This window comes from Argiope bruennichi, chromosome 4, assembly GCF_947563725.1.
Source record: "Argiope bruennichi chromosome 4, qqArgBrue1.1, whole genome shotgun sequence".
Taxonomy (NCBI): domain Eukaryota; kingdom Metazoa; phylum Arthropoda; class Arachnida; order Araneae; family Araneidae; genus Argiope; species Argiope bruennichi.
The window spans coordinates 51945517-51972678 of NC_079154.1; the positions used below are offsets into that span (position 1 = coordinate 51945517).

Here is a 27162-nt window from a genome sequence, read left to right on the forward strand (position 1 = left end):
ATTATTTTTTTGCATCATATATTCCCTTAAATTTGTATGCTGTTCTATCTTTACCTTAATAAATGTAGAAATCTATACTTATATAAAGCTCAATGTACGTGTGTGTGTGTGTGTTGGCGGTCTACAGGCCAGACCGTTTGACCTACAGCTACCAAATTTGGTACATGTATACCTTTGAGGTCGGGAATGTGCACCTGGGGTCCCTTTTTTGAATTTTTAATTAGAATTTTAATTATTAATTAAAAACTAACTTTCCCGCCAAAAAAAATCTTCTCATTTTCCCCACCGCCAAATCAGTAAGGCTTCAGTTTTTTTTTCCCCCACACTAATGAGGCTAGGCTTAAGATTTTTCGGCCGATTGTTTCAAACGATTCTGTTTATTTTCTTAATGTTTGATGCATTTAAAATTAAACATTGTTAATGAATCGATCTTTCAGATTTATTCTGAAGTACTTTTGAATTAAAATAAAACAGAATAAAGGAAATTAAAAGTTTCTAATCTGCAAAGCGTTACCCCAACTGGCGTAGAAAAATCCACGCATTTGCGTTACCGTAATTGGCGTTGAAACGCATGCGCATTGTGTTCTGATTGTTGACAAATATTATGAACGGATGCGGAATTGATTTAAATTATTTTTTACTTAAGCTGCATGCTTTTGTAATTAAATTGTATTTATGTTAGTTATATATTTTTTGTACATGCTTATAGTTTTAAGTACATCGTTTTTTAAGTAGTTTTTTTAACCTGTTTTCAACCGATTATTTTAAACGATTCGTTTTATTCTCTTAGTGTTTGATGCATTTAAAATTAAACATTGTTTATTAATCGATCTGCCCATGATGAACCTGAGAAACTTTTGTTGACAAATTCTTGAAATATTACATAAATTAAGAAATATATTCTTTAGTGCCCATAAAGTTTAAACTCTCAGTGACTCTGTTTTCAGTAATCATATTACAAAAAAAAAAAAAAAAAAAAAAAAAAACCTTTGTTTTAGTAAAAAATATTATTATATTAATTGCAGATTAATCCTTTCCACTTTAATTTAAAGTACAAATTCCACGGGAGCTAACAAAAACTTAGATACATATTACGTTATGACTGAAGGCTTTTATAATATTATGAATGAATTATATGCCTATCAAAATTTGAAGTTGTAAAATATTTTGATGAAGAAACTATTAAAGTAGGAATTGTATAAAATATTTAATTATTAAAATTTTAACGAATATTAAGATTGGCGAACCGGCTGGTCGCCAAAGGCGGCTAGTATAACATAAAACAACTATAAATTATTTTTTCACGCAAAATATTATTGTTATTTAACTTACGGGCAACAGTGTATAAATGTGTATGCATGTAAATTTAAGCTAAAATTACTGAATTCTAAACAATATATCAATAAAAATCGATTACATTAATATGCAGTTACAAGAATAATGTTGCAATCATTAAAAGCATGTAAAACTATTGATATTATTTTAAAATATAATGATTTACGAATTGAATTTTATAAGAGCAGATGCGTAATATTTTCAAAGAAATTCCACATCAAATTTAATTCATCCCAACTATACTAATGGCAAAATTGGAATTTTATCATTAATGATGTTCAAAAACAATTTTATGTAAAACAGTGAGAATTTTGGAAATAAAATATCCCTGTTCGACGGCTTCCAATGTAAAATAACTTCTGTTGATAAGATAGACCGTTTGTCATTACTTAAAAACAAGTAAAATGGAATCCATGAATATGAGATGTAAAAAATTCCAAAATCTTTTTTAATTAAAATCGTATTGAACTTTCGTTAATTTGCTGATATTTTTGTAAAAATATTTACATGTCAGTTCACAATATTTTAAAATTTTCAAATTTGTTTCATTTATTTCTAAGATTTAATAAGAACCTAGCTAATACTGCCATCTACTGGTAACATTTAATTATAAAAAATTATTACCTTTTATTGACAACAAGAGATGGCAGCACAAATTGATTGCAATAAGTTGAGTGAAAATGCGGTTTCATGTTACGCATTACTCTTTTGTTGAAGATTTTCAATAAAAGTGGGTGGACTTGAGAAACAAACTTCAGACTGTGTTGTATATATTTGCCCTTTGTTTTATAATTACTCAAGTAACTTTTAGAGGGATTTTTCAACAGTTTTCCGGGTTTAGGAAAAACGTAATAAAACAGTACAGACCGACTGGCGGTCAATCCCTAGAAAGATTTAATTCCAAATTTGATACATATTTTTTTTATAGATGCTAAATTCATGTGTCACATTTTATCTATCTAGCTCTTTAAATTTTGTAAATAGGGCGATCACTTGCACAGGGACAAACAGACTTCGTTCAAAATATGATAGAAATTTATAAATTTTGAGAAAAGACCATATATTAAATTCCATTCATCTAGCTCAAAATGTTTTTGATTTATCGCATTCACAGACAGACATAGTTTTAAAAATGTGTGTTTTTGGATTCAGTGAAATTTTAAAAGTGAATTTTTCGACATTTGCAATAATTTATATTTTATTCATAAAATAATTTATATTTTTATATTTCATTTATAAAATCTATTACATTATATATTTTGAAACGAATTTCAGTAAAGGTGTAATAATTACAATCGTTTCTCGATTTTCTAATTCATATATGTTTTTTTAAATTTAAACTTGGTAACTTAAATTTTTGTCTTGCAAAAAAAAAAAAAAAAATCTATAATATTGCTAGGTTATTTTACAATATTGCAGATATTTTACAATGCCAAAACAAAACTATGCAACGCATTCCGAGATTTTTGTACTAACCGAGATAACCTTGCTTTTTGATAATTTGCCCTGACCTGAAAAGGCGTCTCAGGTTTGATCAAATTGCCTAAAAATAGTGTTGTTATACTTTCAAAATATTGCGCGGAATTCAGAATATCGAATAAAGTCATAGAGATATTGTGCAGCATAACATGGATAACTATTTCCGTCACGAGTAGATTCCGGTTATCATTATGCCAATCATAAAATGATTAAATGTCCTGGGAAAGACAATATAGTATCCTTTTTGGCTTTCTGTTCAAATTTGACTCCCTATCTCTTCCATATATCTAGTGCGTCCTAAGTTTCAGTTCAGAAAATAGAGTGATTTCAGTGTTAAGTTCAGTCAAAGTAATCAATTGATTATTTATTATCTTTCATTTAATTTTGTATTTAAAAAGAGATTCATCAAGATGAAAGATTTTGCGGTAATTATTAAACGAAAAGAATTTTTAATAATTTATATTATAAAGAAAATATTTACAAAGGAGAACCAATTATTTGCAGTAATTTCTTGAATTTCAATACCATTTTATATTGACTTCTATGGCCAAAACGAAAAGAGGGATTTTTACTTTCAAATATACGAAGCATAATAATAAAAAAAATAAAAAAATATTATAATCGTAAAAAAATTTAACTTCGAAATGTTGATAAATCTCATATAGGACTTTTCCTAGGCAGAAAAACTCAATTTATGGAATTATGTCCGTCTATGTGGGCACGATAATTAAAAACCAGAATAAGTTATACTGGTCAAATTTGGTATCTAGTCTATCTAAGAATTGTAAATTTCTATTAAAGTTTGAATGAAACGAAATTTATTTATCTAGCCTTTCTAATGCAACTGAGCAAGATCATTGATAAATTATATGTATGGTATTTAATCAATGGTTTCATTTTAAGAACATCTATAACCAATTTTAGACAAATTCTTACTGTCTGTCGTTTTATATATCCATGCTGTATATGGAATATGTCTATTCTGTATAAAATAAAAAGATATTGAGCAATCGTAACTGAAAAATGCATTAACGTAGATATTAGAAATTTGTTATATGATTTCGTCACCCGAAATGCAGATATGTGTCAAACTTTGGACCCAAATAATCAATGGAAAGCACCCAAACTCATACTTTCAAACACAAACTGCATTTTTCTTTCTCATTATATTATTTGCTTTGAGAACTCGAGACTAACACTTTTTGTACAATTTCGTCCTGAAGAGAACGTGAGTAAAATTATATATATTATATATATATATATATATATATATAAATATAAATAAATTACTTCTTGTCATTTTCAACCGTTCTATTTTAATTCAAAACGTATGTTTATTGTTTATATCACTAGTTAAATTGTGCATTATTTGCGGTTGATACGATACCTAATTCCACTGATAATCGAGTTTACTGTACAAAAACAAGTAAGATCAACACACATTCAAACTTTTTTTATTATTATTATTAATTGAGGTTTAAATAATTCAATGTAAGACGATTCGTAGACGTAGACCAACTAGTAGACGATTCGTAAAGAATAAAAAGACACTATTTTCTATACATAATTTTATTTTCAAATTCTAATCACTACAGATGAGTCAATGACTAGTGTACACTGGTCTTCTTGATAAAAGCAACATCTTTTGTACATCAGTGCGAATGTAACATCGGAGAGAAAAAAAAAATGACTAAAATATCGTTAACACAGAAATGTACAAAGGTTGAAGAGGGAAATCATATTTGAAGTCAGTGTTAAAATGTACAGTGATATCAACATGAAAAGGTACAAAAACAAAGAGTACAATTATTTAAAAAAAAGTTGTGAATGGTTAATCGGTGCGATTATTTAATGATTATTCAAAAATATTTTGATCATATATTTATAAAATAAAATATAAATACTAACAGTATGCGAATATAATTGGGACTGTTAGAAACATAAAATTGTCAAGATATATCGTATTCACAGAGTTAATAAACAAAATGAATTAATGATAATTGATCGTAAAAATATGTAAGCAAAAAATATTAAAATTACTGAAAATTATAAAACTTTTTAAAACGATAGTCGGTATACAATACAACGTGATATATTCACAACTAAGTAGTCTTATTTTGTTTTGATTTTCAGGAAATTCGTATAACTTGGACTTATTTAAGTAGCCATTTTGATACATAATAATTCATAAAATTAAAAAGTATTTCTTTTTATTCCCTAATGAGCACTATCCAGCTGTTTGACTAGTAAAAAGTTAGGCAAAAGAAATATAAATATACTGTATTTTTTTTTTTCAAATAATTAAAAATCATTTATTTTTTAACTTAAATTTATCATTATATGAGGTAAAAAGTATCCAACATTCATTCATAATAAATTACATAACCATTAAATTATTCTCTCAGATAATAATTACAAACATCATTATTAACAGTTAAAATTGTTCTTCATATTAAAATTTGAAGTTCGCAAAGGATTTTTTAAACTATCACGCTTTTAAAATTCACACAATTAAAAAAAGAATTTGCTTCAAAATATACAAAAAAATATATATACTTAATGTACAAAATATATAGTACTGAATATTTTCTATCACACAAATGTTTTGTGGGTGGGGCGTAACTCCAGCTGTAAGTATTCGAAATATACTTTTTTTATAAACCCCTCGACATCGTAAAAGTTATACTTTCCAAATAGCATTTACGCAATGCATATTACAGTAAATCTATTTGCAAATAATGCATGCATTAGCATCTTTCAGAATAAAATAAAATAACAGATGGCAGATGTTCTAGAAGGAGCGTTAAAAAGAATCGTCTGCCACATATGTGATTTTCAATTACAACTTTATATGTTCGTTCGGAATACTTGTCTTTGTCTGTATTTTTGTTCGTAATGCGTTTTAATGTCCATGTTTATTTCTTGACTCAATGTAAAAATAAATGGTTATCTTCGTGAAACGTAGCCAGCTTTAATATCGAATTCGACTTAAACGTGAATAAATATTAGAACATAAGACCATTATTTTTCGTCTTTTCATTTCAGTACTACATATTTTGAGCATTTTGGAATAATAGAGAAGCGCAATATTGATTACAAAAAGGAAAATGACGCCTTTTCTAATTGTATTAGTAATTAATCAATAATTCTTATACTCAATATATTGCTATCCTGTTATACAATAAGGACGAAAATTCCATAAAGACACATACAGAATACAGATTTTTTAACACAATAACAAAGTTTTGATTTATTCGAACACTCGACATCTATATACAATTTGCTGTATCAAGCAGTTCATATCTTTCAGATTTAATACACACATTTTTTGGAACTTATAGTTCTCTGTTCATCTCAACAGATTCAAAAAGAAAAAAAAAAAAACTTTAATAATGAAAAGCTGAGATGACACGAAAATTGATGAAACACAAAGGAGATAGAAGAATAAATTCTTTTCCAAAAAGAAAAATTTTTCATGATTCCAAAATCGAGTTAATCGTGTTCCAGAAAAAAAAAAATTACTCCGATAAAGAATAGATTTGCATTTCACCACTGTGTATCCAGTTAGAAATCCAATCTTTAAAAATATTTTAGTAATCAAAAAACTACAATTTTAGCTTTAGATATATTTTCAGAAGACAAATCATGCCGAGAGGAATCAAACAAATAAAATGTATTGCTATTCATTTATTTTAGATGGTGATTTATATCTGTATTTCTAAAATCGGTTTGTTAAAATTTAATCCAACTAATTTTGATATTTTTCATCAATTGGCCATAAATTTATTATTTGATAAACTAATAATTTTATGCGATCAGATGTGAAATATGTTCTGATCATATCATATAGCATGCACAAAATTATTTCGGTTGATTAATGGTAAATTATCCATCCATGTCCAAAGTGAGTGAAATAAAATCAATATTCACAATTAAACTCCATAATTTTTTTTCACATAAGTCTACACAACAGCAATGTCTTAAAACGTTAAATGGTGATAGTTTATCGTTATTAAAATTAATCGCCACATCAACAAATGATTATCCAAATCCGTAAGATGCGCTATCAGACGGCAATCGTTTTATTACCGTCGACTTTCACTTTGATATACATAACGTCATCTTTCACGTAATGCCTCTTCTTGAGGATATCGTGTGACACAAACCTTGGAAATCCAAACCCTAAGGCATCTGGTTCTTTGCTAGGCCTTTGAAAGTTCTTCCAGGTTGGATCTGGCACAAAGCTCTCAACAATATTGCAAGCCTGATCCACTGTCGAGGTCTGGTCATAGAGGATAAAGGTCACTGTGTGACTAAAAGGCCACTGGAGAAGGGCGTCGTACTCTCCAGGCAGGATCTTGATGTAGATGGACAGATGTGTGCCCTCGCCAGCACCGTTGCCATTCAGGAACAATGTGGCCATCAACTTATAGCCGTACTGGCTGGTGTAAAAAGGAGTGCTGCACAGTTCGTAGCCTTCTCTGGCTTCGGCCAGTCGGCGGCTGTAGTCAGAGATCTTCCAGAGAAGAGTGCCGGAGGTATTGAGGGTCAGCCCCTGCAGGGTAGTTCGAAGAGCGTTGATGTGGTGCTGCTGACGTGAAACGACGCCGCAGACCAGGAGGAGGTGAGGTTTGGTCGCATCTTCAAGATGTTGATCTAAAGCTGAACGGGTGCCCTGAAATATATATATGTGAATATGAGAAGAAAACATCAAAATAGTAAATAAACAAGCAGTACTGTTATTTCATTGATATTAATGAATGGCACGCGATATTTTTTGATATTTTCAATCGCTCTGATTAAACCATTTTTGTTCTATGATACAAAATAATATTGATTCAATATAATAAATAAATTTACAAATCAAATTTTGAAGAAATAAAAAAAATTTAAAAGGATTCAAATTTTTAGTCCGATGCATCGTAGGACAATAATGTTTTAGATTCTACTTGTAAGTCTTTAATTCATTTTTTAAAAATTGTTTACAGTTACCTCAATACAATGTACACAAAAAATGAAATTCATATTATATAAACATGCATGAGTAAATAGAGTTACTAAAATAATGAAATTTTAATTAAGTAAAATATACTGCATAACTTTTATAAAATACAATTTAAATATTTTTAAAGTCTATTAAAAATTTTTAAAAAAACTAAGGAATTAACATTAAAATCATTTGAAAATCAATTTTTAAAAAATTTTAAAGTATTTAAAAAACAGTTTCTGTGTATTAACATATTAAGAACAATTGGAAAAAATATTAAAATTTTGATTAATTTCTTCATTAAAAGTCTAATAAAATTTTGAAAATCCCTTTTCTTCTTCAATCCGAATCAAATTTAATGGCACAGTTTCAACAAGAAAAGGGTCCAATGGTATGTTATGTAAAGCATTTTCAATTATTTTAAGCCAGACATATTGAAAATTATATCAGGCTATTTATTTTTTATTATTTATGCTATTACGAACCTAAAAATACTATGTCAAGGAACAAGAAATTTTTCTTTAAAAAATGATGAAAATAGTAAAAGCAAAATCAAAAGACACTCAAAAATATTTTAATCGGTGATATACCAGTAACATTATTTTTCTTAAAAGTAAATAACTGGAAATTTATTGTCTGCCAAATGAATGCAGTGAAAGAAATAAACATTGAATAAAATTCTAAATATTTTTGAAATTAATTTTATTAAAGAACACAAGCTGATACTCTCTCACAAATAATTATTTAATATAACACCAATTTCCTGCAGCCTTTAAAAAACGCAATTTACAATAACCATTGCAGACTAAACAAACAATAGCAAAACTATATTATGTTGATGATAACCACAAGATAAAATTATACAGAAGTCATTTTAGATCCGAAGACGAAAGTTTTCAACAAAGAGCACCTGGTATCTGATCATGAGCAAAAAAATAAAATCTAAATTACACGAATGCAGGAAACAGCGTCAATTTGTTCTGCCATTCAGAATTAATTAATTTTCTTATCTCAGCATTTCATTCGCTTGATATAGCTTTTTAATTCGAAAACTTCACAGTTGTAGTTAAGAGCTAACGAGCCACAGAAGAAAAACTGCTTTAATTTAGTTGACAGATTTTGGCAACACAGAAATAGCTCTCTGCTTCAAGTTCCGCAACATTTAGCAGTTTTAATTTTTCTTTTTAAAGCATCATAGCGTAAAATTAACTCAAGCAGGTTTGAGTAACAAAGGTGAAGCAGGCGACAGATTTAATAAAGAGTGATTAGAATTCTAATATTCTTTTGTTAGAATGAATAGAAAATTTTGTCGGAAGACATTTGTATTTTTTAAGCACTTATTTCACGGAACATTTCAGGATAAAAATGAGCCGTAATGAAAAGTTAATTTAATCTTTGAAAATGCAAGTGAGGATACTCAAATTAAATACTGCTTTTAATGTACTATTGTTTCACCATATACTTACTTCTCAAAATTTTTTAATGTATAAATCAAGAAAATTATTTGAATAAGAATGGTAAATCAAACTGTGCATTCCAACTAAAATCAGAATATTTTCCTATTAAATGTTTTCAGATATTTAAGTTTTCTATTTCTAATTTAATCAATTTATGATCCTGTGATACGTCATATGTGCTATGACAATTTAATTTCGGAATCCATTCAGCATCTTCCATGAAGAAAACCAGAGGGAGTGGTCTCTCGCATACTCTCAGATAACTTGTCATACCAGAGAACTTCTCGCATGGTAATGACGTACAATAGTTACGGAATATTAATTTTTTGGCATGGATTTATCGTTTTTCTTGAATCTATCGTGTCATCTTTAGAGAGTATTTTATCGATTAATGCATGACATGCCGTTAATAATACCAAAAAATCGAAATTGTGCTTCAGACGCGTTTTTCCAAATTGATCGAAACCAAAATGTGACACAGAACTACAATTACAATCCCAGAATCACGAACTCAGGGAGGTTTAAAACATGGAGATTCGATAAAACTCGAGATCGGTTTGTTTGACGATTACTATATTTTCTTTATACTACGTACACAAGAAAAATAAAAAAAATGTGATGTTAAAGGATAGGGTAACACAACATATGTTAGTTTAAAAGTTAATTTATATTCAATTATGTTCTCGTACGTGATTATACTGTCATGAAAATTGACTCAACTGGTTTATATACTAAAAAAGTATGTCTAAAAAGTCTTTATGGTATAAAAAAGTCGCTTTTATATTACTAATCTTTCAACGCTGGTTTTCAAAGGTGGCAAATATGGCTCTTGCGCCAATAAACCATACACCCAAACTGCGATCCATTTTTTTTTTTTTTTTTTAGAGATTAAATCTATATCAACACACTTTTCCAGGGTCAATGAATTTTTTTCAGATATGAACAGCATATATTCTTTCCGAAAGAGATTTTATGAAAAAAAAAAAAAAAAAAAAAAGAAGAAGAAAACCTTTCAGTTAAAAAAACAATTATTATGAATTATAATAAATGTTTATATAAATAATAATGAACAGCTACGAAATTATTCTGAATTCTGTGTGCAGGTTTGAAGCAATGTATGCTAGGGTAATTTTAAGCAAAGTAGAACAGCAGACGACGCGACAGATGCACTGTGTATAAAAAGCCGGTTCTTAATCATTTGCACTTTAAAAAATAATTCTTTTTTTTTCTCTTGTTATTCAATACGATTTGCTTACTTCCATTTTGCATTATTTTTTTCACTGTCCGATCACGCAACTTAATGAATTTAAGCCCACTTGGCATTTTTGCCTATACATTCAAGTTCTTGTTGCGACCTACTAAAAATCACACATGACTCACAGTTTTGGAATTCCTAATCTCAGCAACAAAAAGCATTTTCAATCAATTTAAGCATGTAAAGTCGAAAGATCTGTACCTTAAATTTGCACCCCATCTCCTTGAAGGTGCAGGGGAGTGTGAGCGCCGTGCAGTGGTCACTCAGGTGGACCTCCAGGTCTTCCTTGGCGATTTTCAGTACATCACATCGGTTAGGACAAGACACGGGAAGGCGGGGGCATTTGGCCGTGTGGATCTACCGGGAAAAACAAAAGAATGGGTTAAAGCAGAAATTTAAAAGAATTTTAAGACAATTATGGGAAAGTATTTATTTATTGAATAATTCCGTACGCTGTGGCCATTAAAATATTATATGCTTTCCAATTAAAAAAATGTCACGAATCAGTAATATTGCTTTCCTGCAATATGAGTTTCATTGCTGATAAGAGAAATTTACAGGTAATGGATGTTTTGCATGGATGTAAAATTAATGAACCTCGTCCTTGGGGAAAATAAATTAAGATTATAGAAATTGAAGGGATTTGAGCGGTATGTTTATTAGAGCTGGAGATTTGAGAATTCTTCCAGAAAATTCCATGCCTTGTCAGAAAATTTATATAAAAGCGAAAGATTTGACTGTCAGTTTGATGAATTTTCTTTTTGGACTATTGATCGTGAAATTAGCTCTCTGACTGTGCCATTGCTGTTTTCTATCTGCTTTTGTTCCGAGCTCCTCCAATTGTTGTTCTTTGTCTGCACATTGGCCGTGTTTTACTATCTGTGCTTCATGCTTTCTTATAGAATAAAGTGCTGTTTTCCATTATCCGACATGTTGAATTTCTTTCATCGAAACAATAGTAACGATGTTGAAGCCTATGTAATAGATGAAACAAAATGGATATTTTCAATCACAGCAAATTTTCATGACTATATCGGGTACCATATTAGATTAATATCTCATTTTGAAGTTAGTGAGTTTGGGAGGCTGTTTTGGGAGTGTGTGGCAACTGCAATGTAATTCGTTGTATGTTTGGTTTATTGGAATTTATTTATTTTATATGTTTGGCAAGAAAACCTGATGAATTATTACAACAATACAATATAGAATCCAAACTTCTCGTTTTGATAAGAAAGGGATTGAATGGTATTCTTTTTTATGAGATAATTATAATTTTTTCTAAACTTGAAAACATAATTACTCTTTATATGTAGACGGGTGTTGTGGATTTAGGTATTTTGCGGACCTACACAATGGACATTATGAAGCCCTTCTTTTAAAATGATAAATTTAGTTTCACGTTTTGGCACATTATTAACATGTAAATGATTTATTTTAAGTTAATAATTTTTTTTTATTTCAATAATTTGGTAAATATACATGTGTGTGTGTGTTTAATAATCTATTGACTCCGGACTACGTTTGTTTATAAACATTATAATTATGTGAACGTAATGAAACAAATAAGGGCTGATTGTTAGTTAGTTAGTTATATATTAACGTCCCGTTTGAAGCGACACTAAGTGTTGATTGTATTTGATAAAGTATTCATATTATCTTAATATTTCATTATTTATAGAATTTGAATTCTTTTCAGATCTATTTATTTGACAACTAGGAAGATAAAAGTTTCTTTATCGAGTTGCTTGTGACTCTAGACATCTATCATCTAATCAACCTAGTTAAAAGTCCACTGCTGATCATGGTGCCATTTTGTCCAAAGATAATATTATATCTTTTATTGAAAACAAATGAATAAATTTTTATAAAATAAAAAAATGGATAAATAAAAAACAAGGATATTCCAAACGGATGATTATCTATCAACAGAAATAACATATTTGAACTTATTTAACATTGACTTTGTTCTGTGAATATTTATTTTCAGTAGAAATAATGGAAACTTTAAAAAAGAATGAACGGTTTTATAAATACAATCCTTCATTAATCAGCAGCGCTTTATATGGCCAAAACACTTTATAAGCCATGAATGAACGATTTTATACAACAATTTTAAACTGGAATTGTGCCTTCTGAATAAGTTTAGAAACATACTAAATTAATAGAAAACAGCAGAAAATTATGTACCTGCAAAGTGTCGTAGACGAATTCTTTCTGGCAGTATCGGCAGGGCACCAGCCTCTTGGTGCATTCGTGTTGCCTGTGGTTGGCCTGGTGGCGCCGCTGGATTTTGGAGCCGCATTTGTTCTCGCAGTAGATCGGCTCCAGCTGGCAGCTGCCCACATGGTTCTGCAAAGAAGGAATTTTCATTTATTGATTTTTTCTTAAAATCTGAAGATAATAACAAGAATCATTACAGTAGTACCGAATCTATAGAAATATATAAACAGAAGATATTTCTAGTCTTCCTTCCATCTAATTTTTAAACCGTTAGAGATGGGTATGAGCTTCCATTAAGAGAAATGCTTTAAATGATGTAAAGAATTGTGTTTTACACTGGACGAGTCAGCAAATGGACTATTAAAATAATCATGAAATTTAAAATTTATACAATCCCTTGGTACCATTTGACATAGTAAATAAATATTACTGACATATTAACGTCTTTAAAAGAAAAAAAAACTCTACTCTTCTGCGACTAAAATTGTTATAAAGTTTTGAATAACACTTTTTTTAAGGAATCGCATAAAAATTTAGCCTTCATACTTTTAGCAGTTAATTTATAGACTCAAATAGCATAAAATACAATTTTTAAGTCATTAAATGCATTTTTCTAGCAGGAAATATATGTCTACCTCAAACAGTTTATTATTAAACATTTATAGTTTAAACATTGAATCCCGATTAGTAAACTTCTTATGCATTAAGAGTGTTTTTTTTTTTTTGAAAGAGCGATTTTCTATTGGTTAAATTTAATTAAATAATAAATACTTCTTAAAAGACTTTTCTAAAAAAAAAAGTGAACATTTATTTAATAGTAACAGTTGAGGTAAATTTATTTTTCAGTTTGTTCTTCATTATTTATAACACTCATTTATATGGAATTTTAATTTTAGACGAAATTGTGCAATGATGGTTTAAGTAGAGTAAGAATAATTTTAATCGAACGATAAAATGCCTTTAGCATTATTACTGACGAATGAAATAATAATGTATTTAAAGATCATAAATAAAATAATGTCCTGATAAATCTGGTAAATCATAGATTAAGAACTCATAAATAGACGAAATATCCTTTCACCAAATTAAGATATTATCTGTGAATTGCGAACTAATAACTGCTACTCGAATAAAATTTGGGCATCAGATGTATTTCGTTAACAATTATTCCAAATGAAAATCTGTTCTCAAATCTCAGGGTAGAATAATCTCACCTTTTTGAATGAATAAGATTTTATTGATTGCAGTTAAGCAGGGAATGAGAATATAAACTTATCTTACTGTGATTATGTAAACAGCAATATTAAACATATATATTAAAGTGAAAACCCGAAATCGGTTAACATTAATTAACGAGAAAACGCGGTAAAGTGGTAAAACGCATTCTAACACATTTTATTCGTGTTTTGACTGATTTGTTTGGCAACATTATTTGCATTTGTCCAAAATTATTATATTAAACTATACTTAGTAAAACAGTGTTAGAGGGGAAAAAAACTTATCATTAAACAAAAACTAAAAAAATTACATTTATTATTTACTCTTTAATTGTATTTTACTTATTTTTTAAATTTTACTTTATTATAATTATTAATTTTTATTATTGCACAAGCAACAAATCTAGATTCATACGGTTTTAACAGGACAAAACCAGAATTATCGAGAGAAAACCGGTTCTCCCCAGAGCTGTCAGTTAGAAAGTGTTTTCCCTTCTTAATTCGGGATCTTCCTAGCGCTGTTAGTTAAAACACATTTTACCTAGTTAATTCGCATTTTGACTGATTTCGTGTTTTCACTGTAACATATATAACATGGCATAGAAGCTATACGTAATTTTTATAAACCGGGGAGGAAGATGCCTATTATGTCTTTAAAAGTAGTTTCTCTTTCTAAACTTTTATTTCAAAACCATTCAAAGGAAATACGAAAAGCAATGAAGTACTGAAATGTTAATAAAAACTATGATCGATACAAAATAGCTAACTTTTCAGGAAAATCATCAGAACGGCTGCGAAGTTTCAAAAATCATTCATATTGCCACGAAACATCAAAAAATAAAACTTTCTATCAACCCAGTTTTCTCAATCGAAAAATTTAAAAAGTACTTCGTATGGTGCAAAGCGAAATAAAACCAACATAAAAAAAAAAAAAAAGTCGGAGCAAACCAAAATATCCTCCCATCAGTGCGGAATATTTCCAATCCAAAAACATCCGAAATCCAGGAAAAGAAAGAGCCAAAAATATTCCAAAAAACTGTGCCGTAATTCCTGAAGAAATATCGCTCCGGTTTATTACGGTCCCATCTCAGCCAAGCGACAAGGTCTCGGGAATGTTAAACAAACCCTCCGCCACGCCGAAATTCACGTCCCACTCGGAGGGAAAACTATCATGTAAAAAAGCTACTTTCGGTAAAGAAAATGATTGGAAATATATCAATTGTCCGGGCATCGCCATTTCAAGAAATCCGGCTCCTCCATCTTTGTCTTTGATGCCCGGAGTTCCGGGAAATCTATTCCGGGAATTTTTATTCGAATCCCGAAATCGTCATTTCCAGGAGGAAAAATGACGCCTTCCGTCCGGGGCTTTTTTTGCAAACATTTCCTTAATGCTATTTATTATCCGGCCGTCCGGCTGGCATGTAAGTAAGGTGCTTTTTCGCTGGTTGGTGAAAAATGTGACATCAGATTTCCGGTATTGATAAAAGAAACGGTTCAATTATTCAATAGGAAAGAAGAATTGTACCTTGAAAGAAAAATGCTTGTCGTACACGCGTGGTGTTCTTTTTATTACGAAGTATATTACATCTTATGTTTACTCTAGAGATTTTCTCTTCTCTCTTTTTCTTTTCCTTCAAGTTATTAAGTAAGGAATATATTTTTTTTTCATCAAAATATATCTTTGCTTAGTGCTCAATGAATTGTAAGACCTACAAAATACTTAGAGATCTTCCAGTGTAATTCTGATTGCCAAATGTTGAGAGAATAATCCATAAGAAATTACAATGAACAACTTTGAATCAATTTTTTGCGTGTTCTTACTCTTTCTTAACTGCAAGAGACGCATTGACATTTGGTATAGTCTCAGCTTAGTGAACAGAAGGTCATAGGCTCGAATTCCATGGAAGATTCGCCTTCCAAATGGATTGATGTGCATTAATTATCTCGGAGATTAAATGTCCTTCCGCTGGAAAGGCGTAAGAATTTGGAGTGCCGGATCAAACGTCTTCCTCGTCATTTGACCACAGAGCAAATTAACAAAATCTGGCCCTAAATATCCTCTGAACATTTCAAAAAGGGACGTAGAGGGAGAAAATAAGATAATTTAAGTAATTTTGATTGGCCAAGAAGTATGTTGTAAGACTGACGAAAATCTTAGCTGTTTCATAGATGCACCACATCAAATGGGAAACTTTTAAAGAATTAGAGAAGGAAAGGGTAGAAGGTGATTCCATATATTTCCCGACAAACTGAATCAATTTTCGCCGTCTCATAGAAAAATTTCTTATTTCTATTCCAAATCTTTTATTTTCCAAAATATTCTTACTCATTTTATTTCATGTCATATTATTGTCTTATGCTTTGTCACTTCATCTCCTACTAAGAAAATAACACTTATATACAGTCATATATCCTCCTATTGATATAAATTATAATAATTTCATTTGCAAAAATCACTTCAATATTTTTCTCTTCATATTATTCCAATAATTTGAAAAATAATAAATGTCTAATCTACGTCAAATAAAAAAAATCCCCGTGAATTTAAATTTCTAAGAAAAATTTAAACAAAAATAGAAACTTCTTCAATCAACTAAAACGAAGCAAATAAAATAAAAATTCAAGCATTGCATTACTTGTTTTTACATTTTCTACTCGTGGTATTACATAACTCCATTCGTTTTTACGTATGATAGCTACGGGAATTCTAATAACAAATTTGAAATAATTTAATTCTTAAATGCTTTTAAATTAGAATTCGTATTTTTTTTTTTTGGAAAAAATGATACAGCTGGACGGCAGTATATCCAGAAAAGCATTTTGAAAAGTAAAGCTGCAACGCTCTTTTTCTTCTAAGTGAATTTCCCACTGCGTTGCCAATTTCTACATTTTAATTCCCCCCCCCATCATCATTGACGTCATTGAGAGAATACAAAAAGTCACGGAATATGCAACTTGAAAAGATATACAATAAATTCATGATTATCAACGGAGTGTGTCTTTTTATCGAAAAAAGACACAAATCAATATGAAAATGCTTCGAACAAGTTTTATTTAAAGTAAAGAGCTTACACATATAATTGTGATTTAATAAATATTAGATCACTGTATTCACATTTTTTTTAAGGTTAATGACTTTTGCTTTTTGATAAAATCGTATGACTGCTTAATGCCAGTTTCAATACTCTTGACATGCGCGATGAAATTCCAAACTGGTGTAGATTGCTGAGTCTACAGCTACAAAATTTGGCAGGAATTTACTTCTTGAGTAGTTAGTTCGCATTAAGAAAGGTTTTTGAAATTTTAATTAGGTTTTTAATTAAGAAAATAATGAAAATATCACATACATGCTTCATAACATATAACATGAATAACAAATGCCATTTTACACTATTTTTTAATTTAAAAAAATAAGCTTTTCAATTATAACAATTTTATTTTCCGTACATATGTTTTACACTGATTTTAAAATTTAAATATTTTTTGTATTTTATAAGAATACTTTTCATTGTTACACTCAAGTGATGTTAAGTACGCTTTATTTTATTTTTATTATTTATTTATATTTTTGATACTTGTCGGTCGACCAAAAAGCACGAAGAAGAAATTTCGCCAATTTGGCGATTTCAGTCGTCAAACTGTATAGTATGCGATTCGCACGTGCTTTGATATTTATGTATTTATATTTATGCCTTTATGTCTATTTTTATAATTTGGTGAAATTTTTTCTTCCGCTTTTTGATCGCCGTTAAAACCGAATTATATCATATATTTTATCGGTCCTTTATAACTAAGCGTAAATCAAATCTAAAACTTTGTCAATTCATGATGGAAAAAAAAGCTATATAATCGATTTAATGCCTGTCAGTTGCCACTCTGAATTATTTTATAATTCGTTGCTCGTTTTGTGGAAGGAAAAAGAATCGAATATTACAACACTTGGTAAGAGAATATATAGTTAACGTTAAATAGCATTGAACTTTTAGCATGCTATGAGAAGACGAATTCATTGTCATTTGGGGAGAGACTATAGGTGTTAATTTTTTCTTTTATTATCAGCCGATAATCTTCATTTATAAGACAACGCATTACGAAAATTGGCTTCATTACCAAATTTCATATCCTTCTTTGAAAAATTCGTTTATTAAAAAAAATGATAAACATAATTTCATGGTATCATCTTGGTAACAAGGATTTAAATAGTTTAGGACAAGTAAGCGAGATTTCATAGTTTTAAAAGAAGCAAAGAAAAGCAAAATCTAACATAAATAATGCAAATAAATTGTTCAACTCTCCTAGACTAAATGTTTAAATAATGTCTTTTGCTTTTTATTTTAATTCATAATTAAATTGCTCATATTCGCAAGAACCGAGGACTGTAATTACCATCAAAAAGTCTTCCAATTTCTACACGAGGCATTACATAGGAAACATTTGACATTCTTTAAGTAAAAAATTGGGATGAAAGATATTTTTCCCCCATCGTTTCTTCCACGTTTTTCCTAATTTAAATATTTTTTTTTAATTTGAAAATATTTTACTGTTACTAGATCTATATACACAGGCGCGTTTAAATAAAGAGGTGTGTGTGTGTGTGTGTGTGAGTGAGTGCGCGCGCACACACACATTGTTGTTATGATATAATTGTCCATAAATTTTTAAAATGAAATAAAAATAGACGAATCTAATATAAAAGAAAATCATATTGCAATATTTAGAGAATATTAGAATATAACTAGCAATTCAAATTCTTCTTCAGCTATTTTTGGATTAAAAATCTTTTTCTTAATTGATTATTGAATTTCTTTAAAAATGAACCATGCAAATAGACAATTTACTGTAAAATTAAAATATTTCAACTCATTTACAGCGTTTCATCAAAAATGCAATGTTTTGCAGATAGCTCAATACAGAAACAGAGATCAAGTTCGGATTAAAAAAAAAAAAACACGTGGCAAGAATTCTCCGATTCACATTTCACTTTTATGACTGCTTTGCAATCCGAGAAGAATGAATACTAATCATCCAGGATTTCAGCGAACTAATTCGAGAACACGATCATCTCATGTTCAGCAGGAGAATCGAGGAGCCAGAGAAGAAGGGGGGAAGGGAATATTTTTAGTTTGAGGGGAGTTCCAAGGTCTCAAGAAATAGCGAGCATGTGGGGAGATTCTATCAGTGAGAAAAGACCATTTACAGAAACTAATGGGAGGATGAGAGAGGATTCGAAATGATGGAGCACCGCGGTGTTGTTCCAAAAGGAATCATTTGGAGTGTTTGGAGAAAGGTTTCTTTAAATATAGGATCCTGCTCGGGTTTCACAAACAGGGAACATTTTAGAAGCATTATCCATCAATATCGGAGCTTAACTCGGGATTTTTATTTATTTATTTTTTGTTAAATCTTGTCTTTTAGGAGAAAATATTTAGATACAAGTTTCATACTGATTACATATGGATATTTTTCAATCTTACCAACATATAAACTGTTCATTTAAATAAAAAAAAATCTTGAATGCGCTTCATTTAACATGTTATTCGAAACAATCTGCTATATTGCCCTATTTATTTTACAGCTTATCTATCTTTACTTATATTTTTGAAAGAAAGTGCTCAGTTTTACATGGTGAAATCGGGGCTGAAATGGCCACTATATGACATTGTCAGTATCAAAGAAGACAGAAAAACGCTCTCTAATAATTCGTTATAATTTATTTTTGTGTGTGTGTGTGTGTAAAATTGCGTTTTTTTAGGAAAGGCATCTACAGGGTGGTCCAAAAAAAACTTCCCCTATATATGAAACCCTAGCGGCCTATCCGCTCAACCAATCGAACCAAAATTTCAGACATGGTTGTTTGAAGGTATGCGCTGGAGATTGTGATGATTCTAAACAACGCAGAACTCACGGTTACGGTTACAGTGAGAGAATTTTGAAATTTTCAAATGGCAACACCCACTTTTTCCTTGCGCAAATTGATCAGCGTATTGAAAAACCGGCGTTGGAACGATTAGCGTGTGACGAAAATTGCCGCCGTAAAGCATATGCAAAGAAGAGCATTATAAAGGACTAATGACAACACAGAGAGGAAAGAGAAAAAAAGTTTTTATTGGAATGGAAAGTTATAATTACAGGTTTTCAACGTGTTCATCTTCGTAGGCGACAACGCATTGCATTCGGGAGATTGTGGACAACAATGCCGAAAGTAACATGAAAGGCGGAATCTACATAACTTCACGTGTTATGGCATCTTGCAATTCTGACACAGTTGCAGAATTCCGTTATTCCTGAATTGCAGCAACGAAATGTCATTATGGACATTGTATGGATGCAAGATGGGGCTCCTCTACACGTCGCCCAATGTGTTCGACCAGTGCAGCAACAACACTTTTCTGGTAGAATCATCTCTAGTAACTTTGCAGTTTCGTGGCCACCGCGATCCCCCGACTCACTCCTATGGATTTCTGGTTCTGAGATTATCTAAAATCTAAGGTGTACACGCCTGGTCCAGGAGATTTAGTTAAACGATTGGATTAGCACGAAGTTAATTTATATATATACAAGAATTTCTAGTTTAAAGTTATAATATTTTCAGGTCATCAATCGTGAGTGTTACAGGTATTAAAAAAAAATTGGAGATTTGTTCAATCATTTTCAAGAACGAAGTGTATCAATTAGCGTATTCTCAGTAATGACTTTTTTTTAAAAAATCCGCTATAGTGGAACTTCTAATATTTGAATTTTAATTGTCCGGATAGCTTTGAGAGGAAAAAAATCGACAAGAAAAATGCTTTTGAGTAAAAAACAAATCAACCGACTGTAACTATTTTTTAAGAAATTAAATTCGAATAACATATACGAGAATTCAAAATGTAAACAATGTTTCTCGAGTGAAATATACAATTAATTTAAGGAAATTAAATTATTTCAACTATCCCCATAAAAATGAATTCAGTTTAAGATTTTTTTTGGTTCTAACAGGATCCATTTTTTAAAGCTAAATATAACACGTTTTTATGCAAATTTTTCTATAATACTAACATTATACGCTTGATATTTAAAATACTGGGATTGATCGTTCTGTTCAATTCAACAACAATAATAAAAATATCAAGCATAACATAATTTACAATTAATATTTTATGAATGCTTCACGGATTATGAATGCTTTTCTCATCATTTTATAACCTTTTGTATTTCCTCACTAATTACCTGAATTATACGATCTTTTTTCATTCTCTCATAACAAGAATCTCATTACAGACATTAATTAAATCTTTTTTTAATCGTTTTCATTTAGCCCACATAAAAAAAAATCTTTATAAGAAATGAGCCTTTTCTATATCTGAAGTATTTAAAAAGGCAGAAAATTAATTAATTTTAAAGCTTTTTGCAACGTATATTTTGTTAGTATTCTTAGATAATGATACTTAAGTTCTATGAAGTATTAAAAAAAACTTGAAATTAATAAAATGATTATTTTTATTTTTAAATTATCTGGAAGTAAAGATAACAACACCTTTCCTAATAGAGAAAAAAAGCTTTCTATTAAACCTATTTTTCTTTTTTACAATCGTTTTCCTAAAGATAATATAAAGTTATTTCGGGAACATTACTGAAAGCATTGGGCTTCGATATTTAGAAATAAATTCCGACAATTTTTTGGAATAATTATTTATGAACTAGGAATAGTATTTTAACTGGTTTATTCTTAACGGTGTACTTGTTTAATATATTAAGTGTTATAAAATAATGACGTACATCTTTTTAAATATTTAGATATTTAACTTTCTTGTTTTGTTTCGAAAGATTAAATAAAATCTATTAATTATTTTTCTTTATATAGTAAACTTGTTTCTTGAAACTATAGCTTCAAAAAAATGTAGAAAATAAGCCTTAACCTTTAGAAGCTTGATTTTCCAAATAAAATTTTTTAAAAAAAAAATCAATGTGTTCATTGCTGTAGCCAGTCAAAGAGAATAATAAAAATAAAAAAATCACAATACATATCTTATATATTTATTTCGAAAAAAAAAAAAAAGAAGCAGGTATCAATTATTCAAACAAAACAATTCCTTGCAAAAAATAATTACATTACAGTAATAATAAGATATTCATTTACCATAACAAAAGTATTTTTATTTTTCGGAAAAATGAAATGCGTCAAAGATTTATTCCGTTAAACTTTTTCGAAAAATATGCCACTCGTTCAATACGGCAGGAAAACAAAATGCCATATTATTTGAACAATTTTGACAGATGACGTTAATTTTTAAAATTTTTGTTTAAAAGAGCATTATGCAATGGTTAACATACATACAGCCAAATATTAAAAACAAACCAATTGCAAGTGCACAATTCGATTTAAAAGTCCGGTACCAAATTTGAAACTTCATATTTATAATTTTTATTTGAAACTTTAAGGTCTAATATGGTTTAGTTTTTAGAATTAGAATATGTAAATAATATTTATATGGTAAAAAAAAAAAATACGATAAAAATGTTGCAACATTATCCTTTAGACACAGTTTGCAATTATTTTAATTTCCGCCATTAAATTTATTGAAAATAAAGAAAGGTCTTTTCTAATATCGATTCAAACAAATCGAAGAGGAAAGCAAACTCTTTTTCAAAATGAATATATTGTAACCCTCTATTAAGTACGAATGCATTTCTAATTTGTACAATGAATGAAAACTAAAGTGAAATGCGGATAAACGGATAGGATAACGACCCACTGAAGCAAAGGTTTAAATTGCTTTATTGTTAATCGATATGGAATTAGCAATTTCGATATGTTATCGATTAGGGATAATGCATTTAATCTACCACAGCTGAAACTGAATTTCCCGATTTTAGATTCAGTCTAATTATCACGAGCTTTAAATTTTCAATATTCAAAGAATTTGCTAAAGCAGGATATGTTAGGAGGGATTTATATCCTATTATGAATTATGTATGATTCTTAAAGCAAACTTAAGAAATTCTAAATAATACAATTTTTTTTCTTTATTGAGTATTCAATTTAAATAAAGTAATTTAATTCAAAAGATTTTGCATATATATGTATATATATATTTTCTGCTAATTTTGTGCAATTTTTTTTTCTCATCTCTCTAAAGGCTTCATATGAAAACAATCCTCCTCATGAAATCTCCGTTTACGCTTCAAAGTTATTGACAAAAAGGATTAAAATATTAAATTTTTAATTAATAAAAATCTAATTATTATTTTAAAAATCCCTTTTTTTAATAGTACTTATTTTTATTTTTTATAGAAGAAGAAATGACGTTCTTAATTTGGTAACCTAAAACCAAGAGTCTGATTTACGTATAAGCTAATATTTTAGGGCTCCGCACTTCCTGGGAGGGGGGGGGCGGTCCGAGCGAGCAGGTGAGAAATACATATATTCAGTACAATTATATTAAAGCCCGTTTTAAAGCAACACAAAGGTAATTTTGTGACGAATCTTGTAATTCTGAACCACTGTCAGATGACGAGGACAGTACTTGAGCTAGCACCCATCTCTCCTAGCTTCTGTACAACACTAGCGGGAAGACAAATGGCCCCGACGGATTTAACGTGCACCAGACCCGCTTACACGACAGCTCATCGGTGGAATCAGGTCTCGAACCTGAAACTCTCCGGTATATTATATTATATACATATATATTCAGAGTATACTGCTTAAAAGAACTTAAGGTCTCCATACCTCCAATAGTTTAGTGCATCATCAAATCCAAATCCGTCACCGTCTGCGCCCAACCTCCCTCCCCCAATAGGAATTTACTGTTATTTACAAATACTATTTTGATCTATAAACATTATCACTTTAATAAAAATATTCAAAGCAAAAAAAAAAAAAAAAAAAAAACAATCGGTTTTAATAAGAATGAACTGAAAAAAAAAAGTGTTGATTCTTACCTCAAGAGTTTCGCCAGTGAAGTCCCTAGAGCAGTATTCGCATCTAGTTCTCCTCTTGGGGCATGTGTATAGGAGGTGATCTTCCATGACCAGTCTCGGGATCATGGCACCGCAGTGATTGGTGCATGGAATAGCATCGAACTTGCACATGTTCAGATGACCCTGTGAAAATCAGAAACGCATTTAGAAAGAACTTTTAATTTTATATTAAATAATAATATGAATAGCTGTTAAAAATGTGTTTATTAGGGTACTAATAAAATTTTTTTACCAAAAATTTAGATTAAAAAACCAGAAGAAATTATTATTAATAAAAATATTAGATGTTGGTAAAAATACTCAATAAATAGAAATTTTAATCTCATTTTAAAATTTTTAATGGGCATTTTCTTTCTGGTGATATTCATTGATACTTATTTTCGTTATCATACTGTTTGCAAAGGTGTTCGCTTTTACAATTATTTTTTTTTTGATAAAAATTTCTAATTTTTAGTACTTAATTTAAAAGGGCAATTTTTTATGTTGCATTTAATTAATACTATTTCCTACAACTTTAGGATTTAATATAATTTTTAAACTCATTATTACTATAATTATTGTGAAAATTTTTAATTAATGTTTTCTATAATTCACCACTAGATGGCGCCATTCATATAAAAGCCCAATTTAATTCCAATTAACCAATAAATTCCCTACCAGAATCCGAAAATATTGAAATTTTGTTGACACAAGTACAAGAAATTTCAGAGTCCTAGTACATATATGGATACAAGTAAAAAATTTCGAAAGAAAAAAAATATGTCTGGAAATATGAATGAATTTGTAAAGAATGCATATTTACTTATAATTTTCAATTGCAACAAATGATAAATTAGAATTCTTTTTACTAGAATCATTTTGAATTTTGGAAAACTGAATGTGCATTTCAACGAAAAGTGATACAATGAAGGCAAACAAAATGGCCAAAGTTCTTTTTGTTTCCCTTGTCAATATGTTCTCTCAGATGGAGAAAATTGAAAAGTTTCAGAAATACTGCTTTTTATTTTTTACAATGAAATTAACGTAATCGAATTAGAAATTATGACAGAGATTAATGAATTATTCACAACAAACTTAGGCATTTGGTTAAGTATTCAATAATAATGTTTCGTTTACTAAAAGAATCTGTATTTACCCAAAATTACAAAAGTAATGATTGTGCAAACAATTCTATAAGTTAAAAATGATACGAGTTCAAAAATTAAAGTGAATTCAAATAAATTAAGTGTAGTTTTAAAAAATTAAACTCGGCACTAAATTATCCAAAACAATGGAATGCAAAAAATTTTAATACATCTTTTAGAGCATAAACTCTACTGAAACAATGGTCATGTCAAGCTTCGTATAACATGGAAATTGTCCAACAATTCAGACATATTTAGTTTGTTTGAATAAGAAAAAGATTTTTTTTTTTAACCGCATCTGAAACAAGCGAAGAATTTGTGCTTCCTCAACTACAAATTATTATTTGCAAAGACAGAACTCCTCGATTTTAAATTAAAACTTCTTTTTCTGCCACACAATAAATTAGCCTTTGAATACGGATTATTTCTTTTGTTTTAAGAATTCTTTTTTTTTCCCTTCTCTAATTCTTTTATAAAACAGAAACGAATTTGCATTTTAAAGAATATAATGAGATTTCTAGTCTAGCAAATCGCATCACATGCAAATAAAGTCGTCTGCTGTTTTTAATAATAGCAGTAGTTTTTTTTTTTTTTTTTTTTTTAACTTAGCGACGTAGAAATTTAATGTTGACATACATTGTCATTACGTGAAATGCGAGTTTTTTCGTAAACATTCAAATCTGCAGTAAGCATAATATAAGAACCCCAGAACAAGTTTAATGAAAGCATCGCATATTATTTTTTTGCCAGTCAAATAAAACAATGAATTTTAGAAGATTTTGTTAAAACTTGAGAAGCAAAAAATATGACTGCTAGGCATACTTAAAACCGACACAAAAAAAAAAAGACAATGTTTTTATCTTTTCATATTTAAAGAGAAAATATAGTAATCTTTAAAAATTTGAAAAACTTGTTCGAAATCTTGAAGGCGAATTTTTTGTAGATTCACATTTTAGGCTTCCTTGAATCTAAAAAACATATTTTTCGAATGATTTTTGTTCGTAAATAATACATACGCGCATTGAGCTCGAGTTTTGAAAATTGGTATGCAGTCTTGACTTAAAATCTATAGATTTCAATAAACACTTGGACGAAATACGTAGAACGAATCCCTGCCTGAATGCAAGAGAATAAGCTAATTTTTTTTAAAGCAAAGAGATATATAAATGAAATGTGATATAAAAAATTACCATCAGAATTATAAAACTACATTAAATTTTGGACTAAATATGTTAAATGTGGTACCATTTGTTAGTCAATACATCTGCGTGTATCTGAACATAATATTTTAGAAAAACAATGATTTAATATAAACGTCCTTGTGACCAAAATTGTATATAGGTGTAAAATTTTCAATCCAATCGGTGGAAGGTGGACAACAGTGGGTGGCATGATTAAATATTTTTTTAATTTAAATTTGGTGCAGAAACTGTAACAATTCTTTTATTATGATGAAGAAATTCTAATTAATTTCATTTTTCCACCAGCGATTCAATCCCTGTTTTTGCAAATTTAAAATTATAATTTAAAAAATTTGCTTTCTTTACAATATTTACTTCGAAGTAGGATTTTCACTTTCGCTTTTATTTCTTAGCAGTTCCGGATGTGGGCATTGTGCGCCCTTAAACATTGCATAATAAAAGGCCTTTTTATTTATTTATTTTTAATACGATGGGCAATTTAATTTCACACTTTTAGCATGTTAATATACTTTAAGTTAATATTTTTCATTTTATTAACTTTGTGAATATATATTGTTTTTTTAATCTATTATTACTCCAGACTGCCCAGAATACACAATAATACTGAATCAGAAATTTTGTTTAACTTCAATAACTAAGTGAAAATATTGAAACATGTTGTTGCTGTTTCTAATGGCACTTGTCATAGACAAGCCCACTGATTTTAAGCCAAGAGCGCGTCTCTTGTTTTTCAGTAGCGCTATCTAGGGCCAAGAGTACGACTTAGCTATACACGTCACAACCCTTTTTACGGAGCGGACTTCATTCATGCATTTCGTTCACTCATCCACAGATCGTAATTTAGACCTGAATCAGAGATCGATCACCCCTGATCCAGTACCCCCAGCGGAATTACTCTTGACATGGAGGACTTTGTGACGACATAT

The 27162-nt window shown here is 29.4% G+C and overlaps 1 protein-coding gene across 10 annotated transcripts in view; it reads right to left on the bottom strand.

Annotated features, from left to right (window-relative positions):
* Positions 1–4367: 4367 nt before the first annotated feature.
* Positions 4368–27162, bottom strand: part of LOC129966581 (TNF receptor-associated factor 4-like) — a 357557-nt gene continuing 334762 nt past the window's right edge. For all 10 annotated transcript variants that reach the window (XM_056081045.1, XM_056081056.1, XM_056081054.1 and 7 more), the window contains 4 exons: positions 23872–24033; positions 12701–12862; positions 10715–10870; positions 4368–7489 (listed from right to left, as the gene is read on the bottom strand). In XM_056081045.1, coding sequence (XP_055937020.1) covers positions 6881–7489; positions 10715–10870; positions 12701–12862; positions 23872–24033 — 1089 coding nt within the window. In that variant the 3' untranslated portion in view covers positions 4368–6880. The remainder of the gene's footprint in view (positions 7490–10714; positions 10871–12700; positions 12863–23871; positions 24034–27162) is intronic.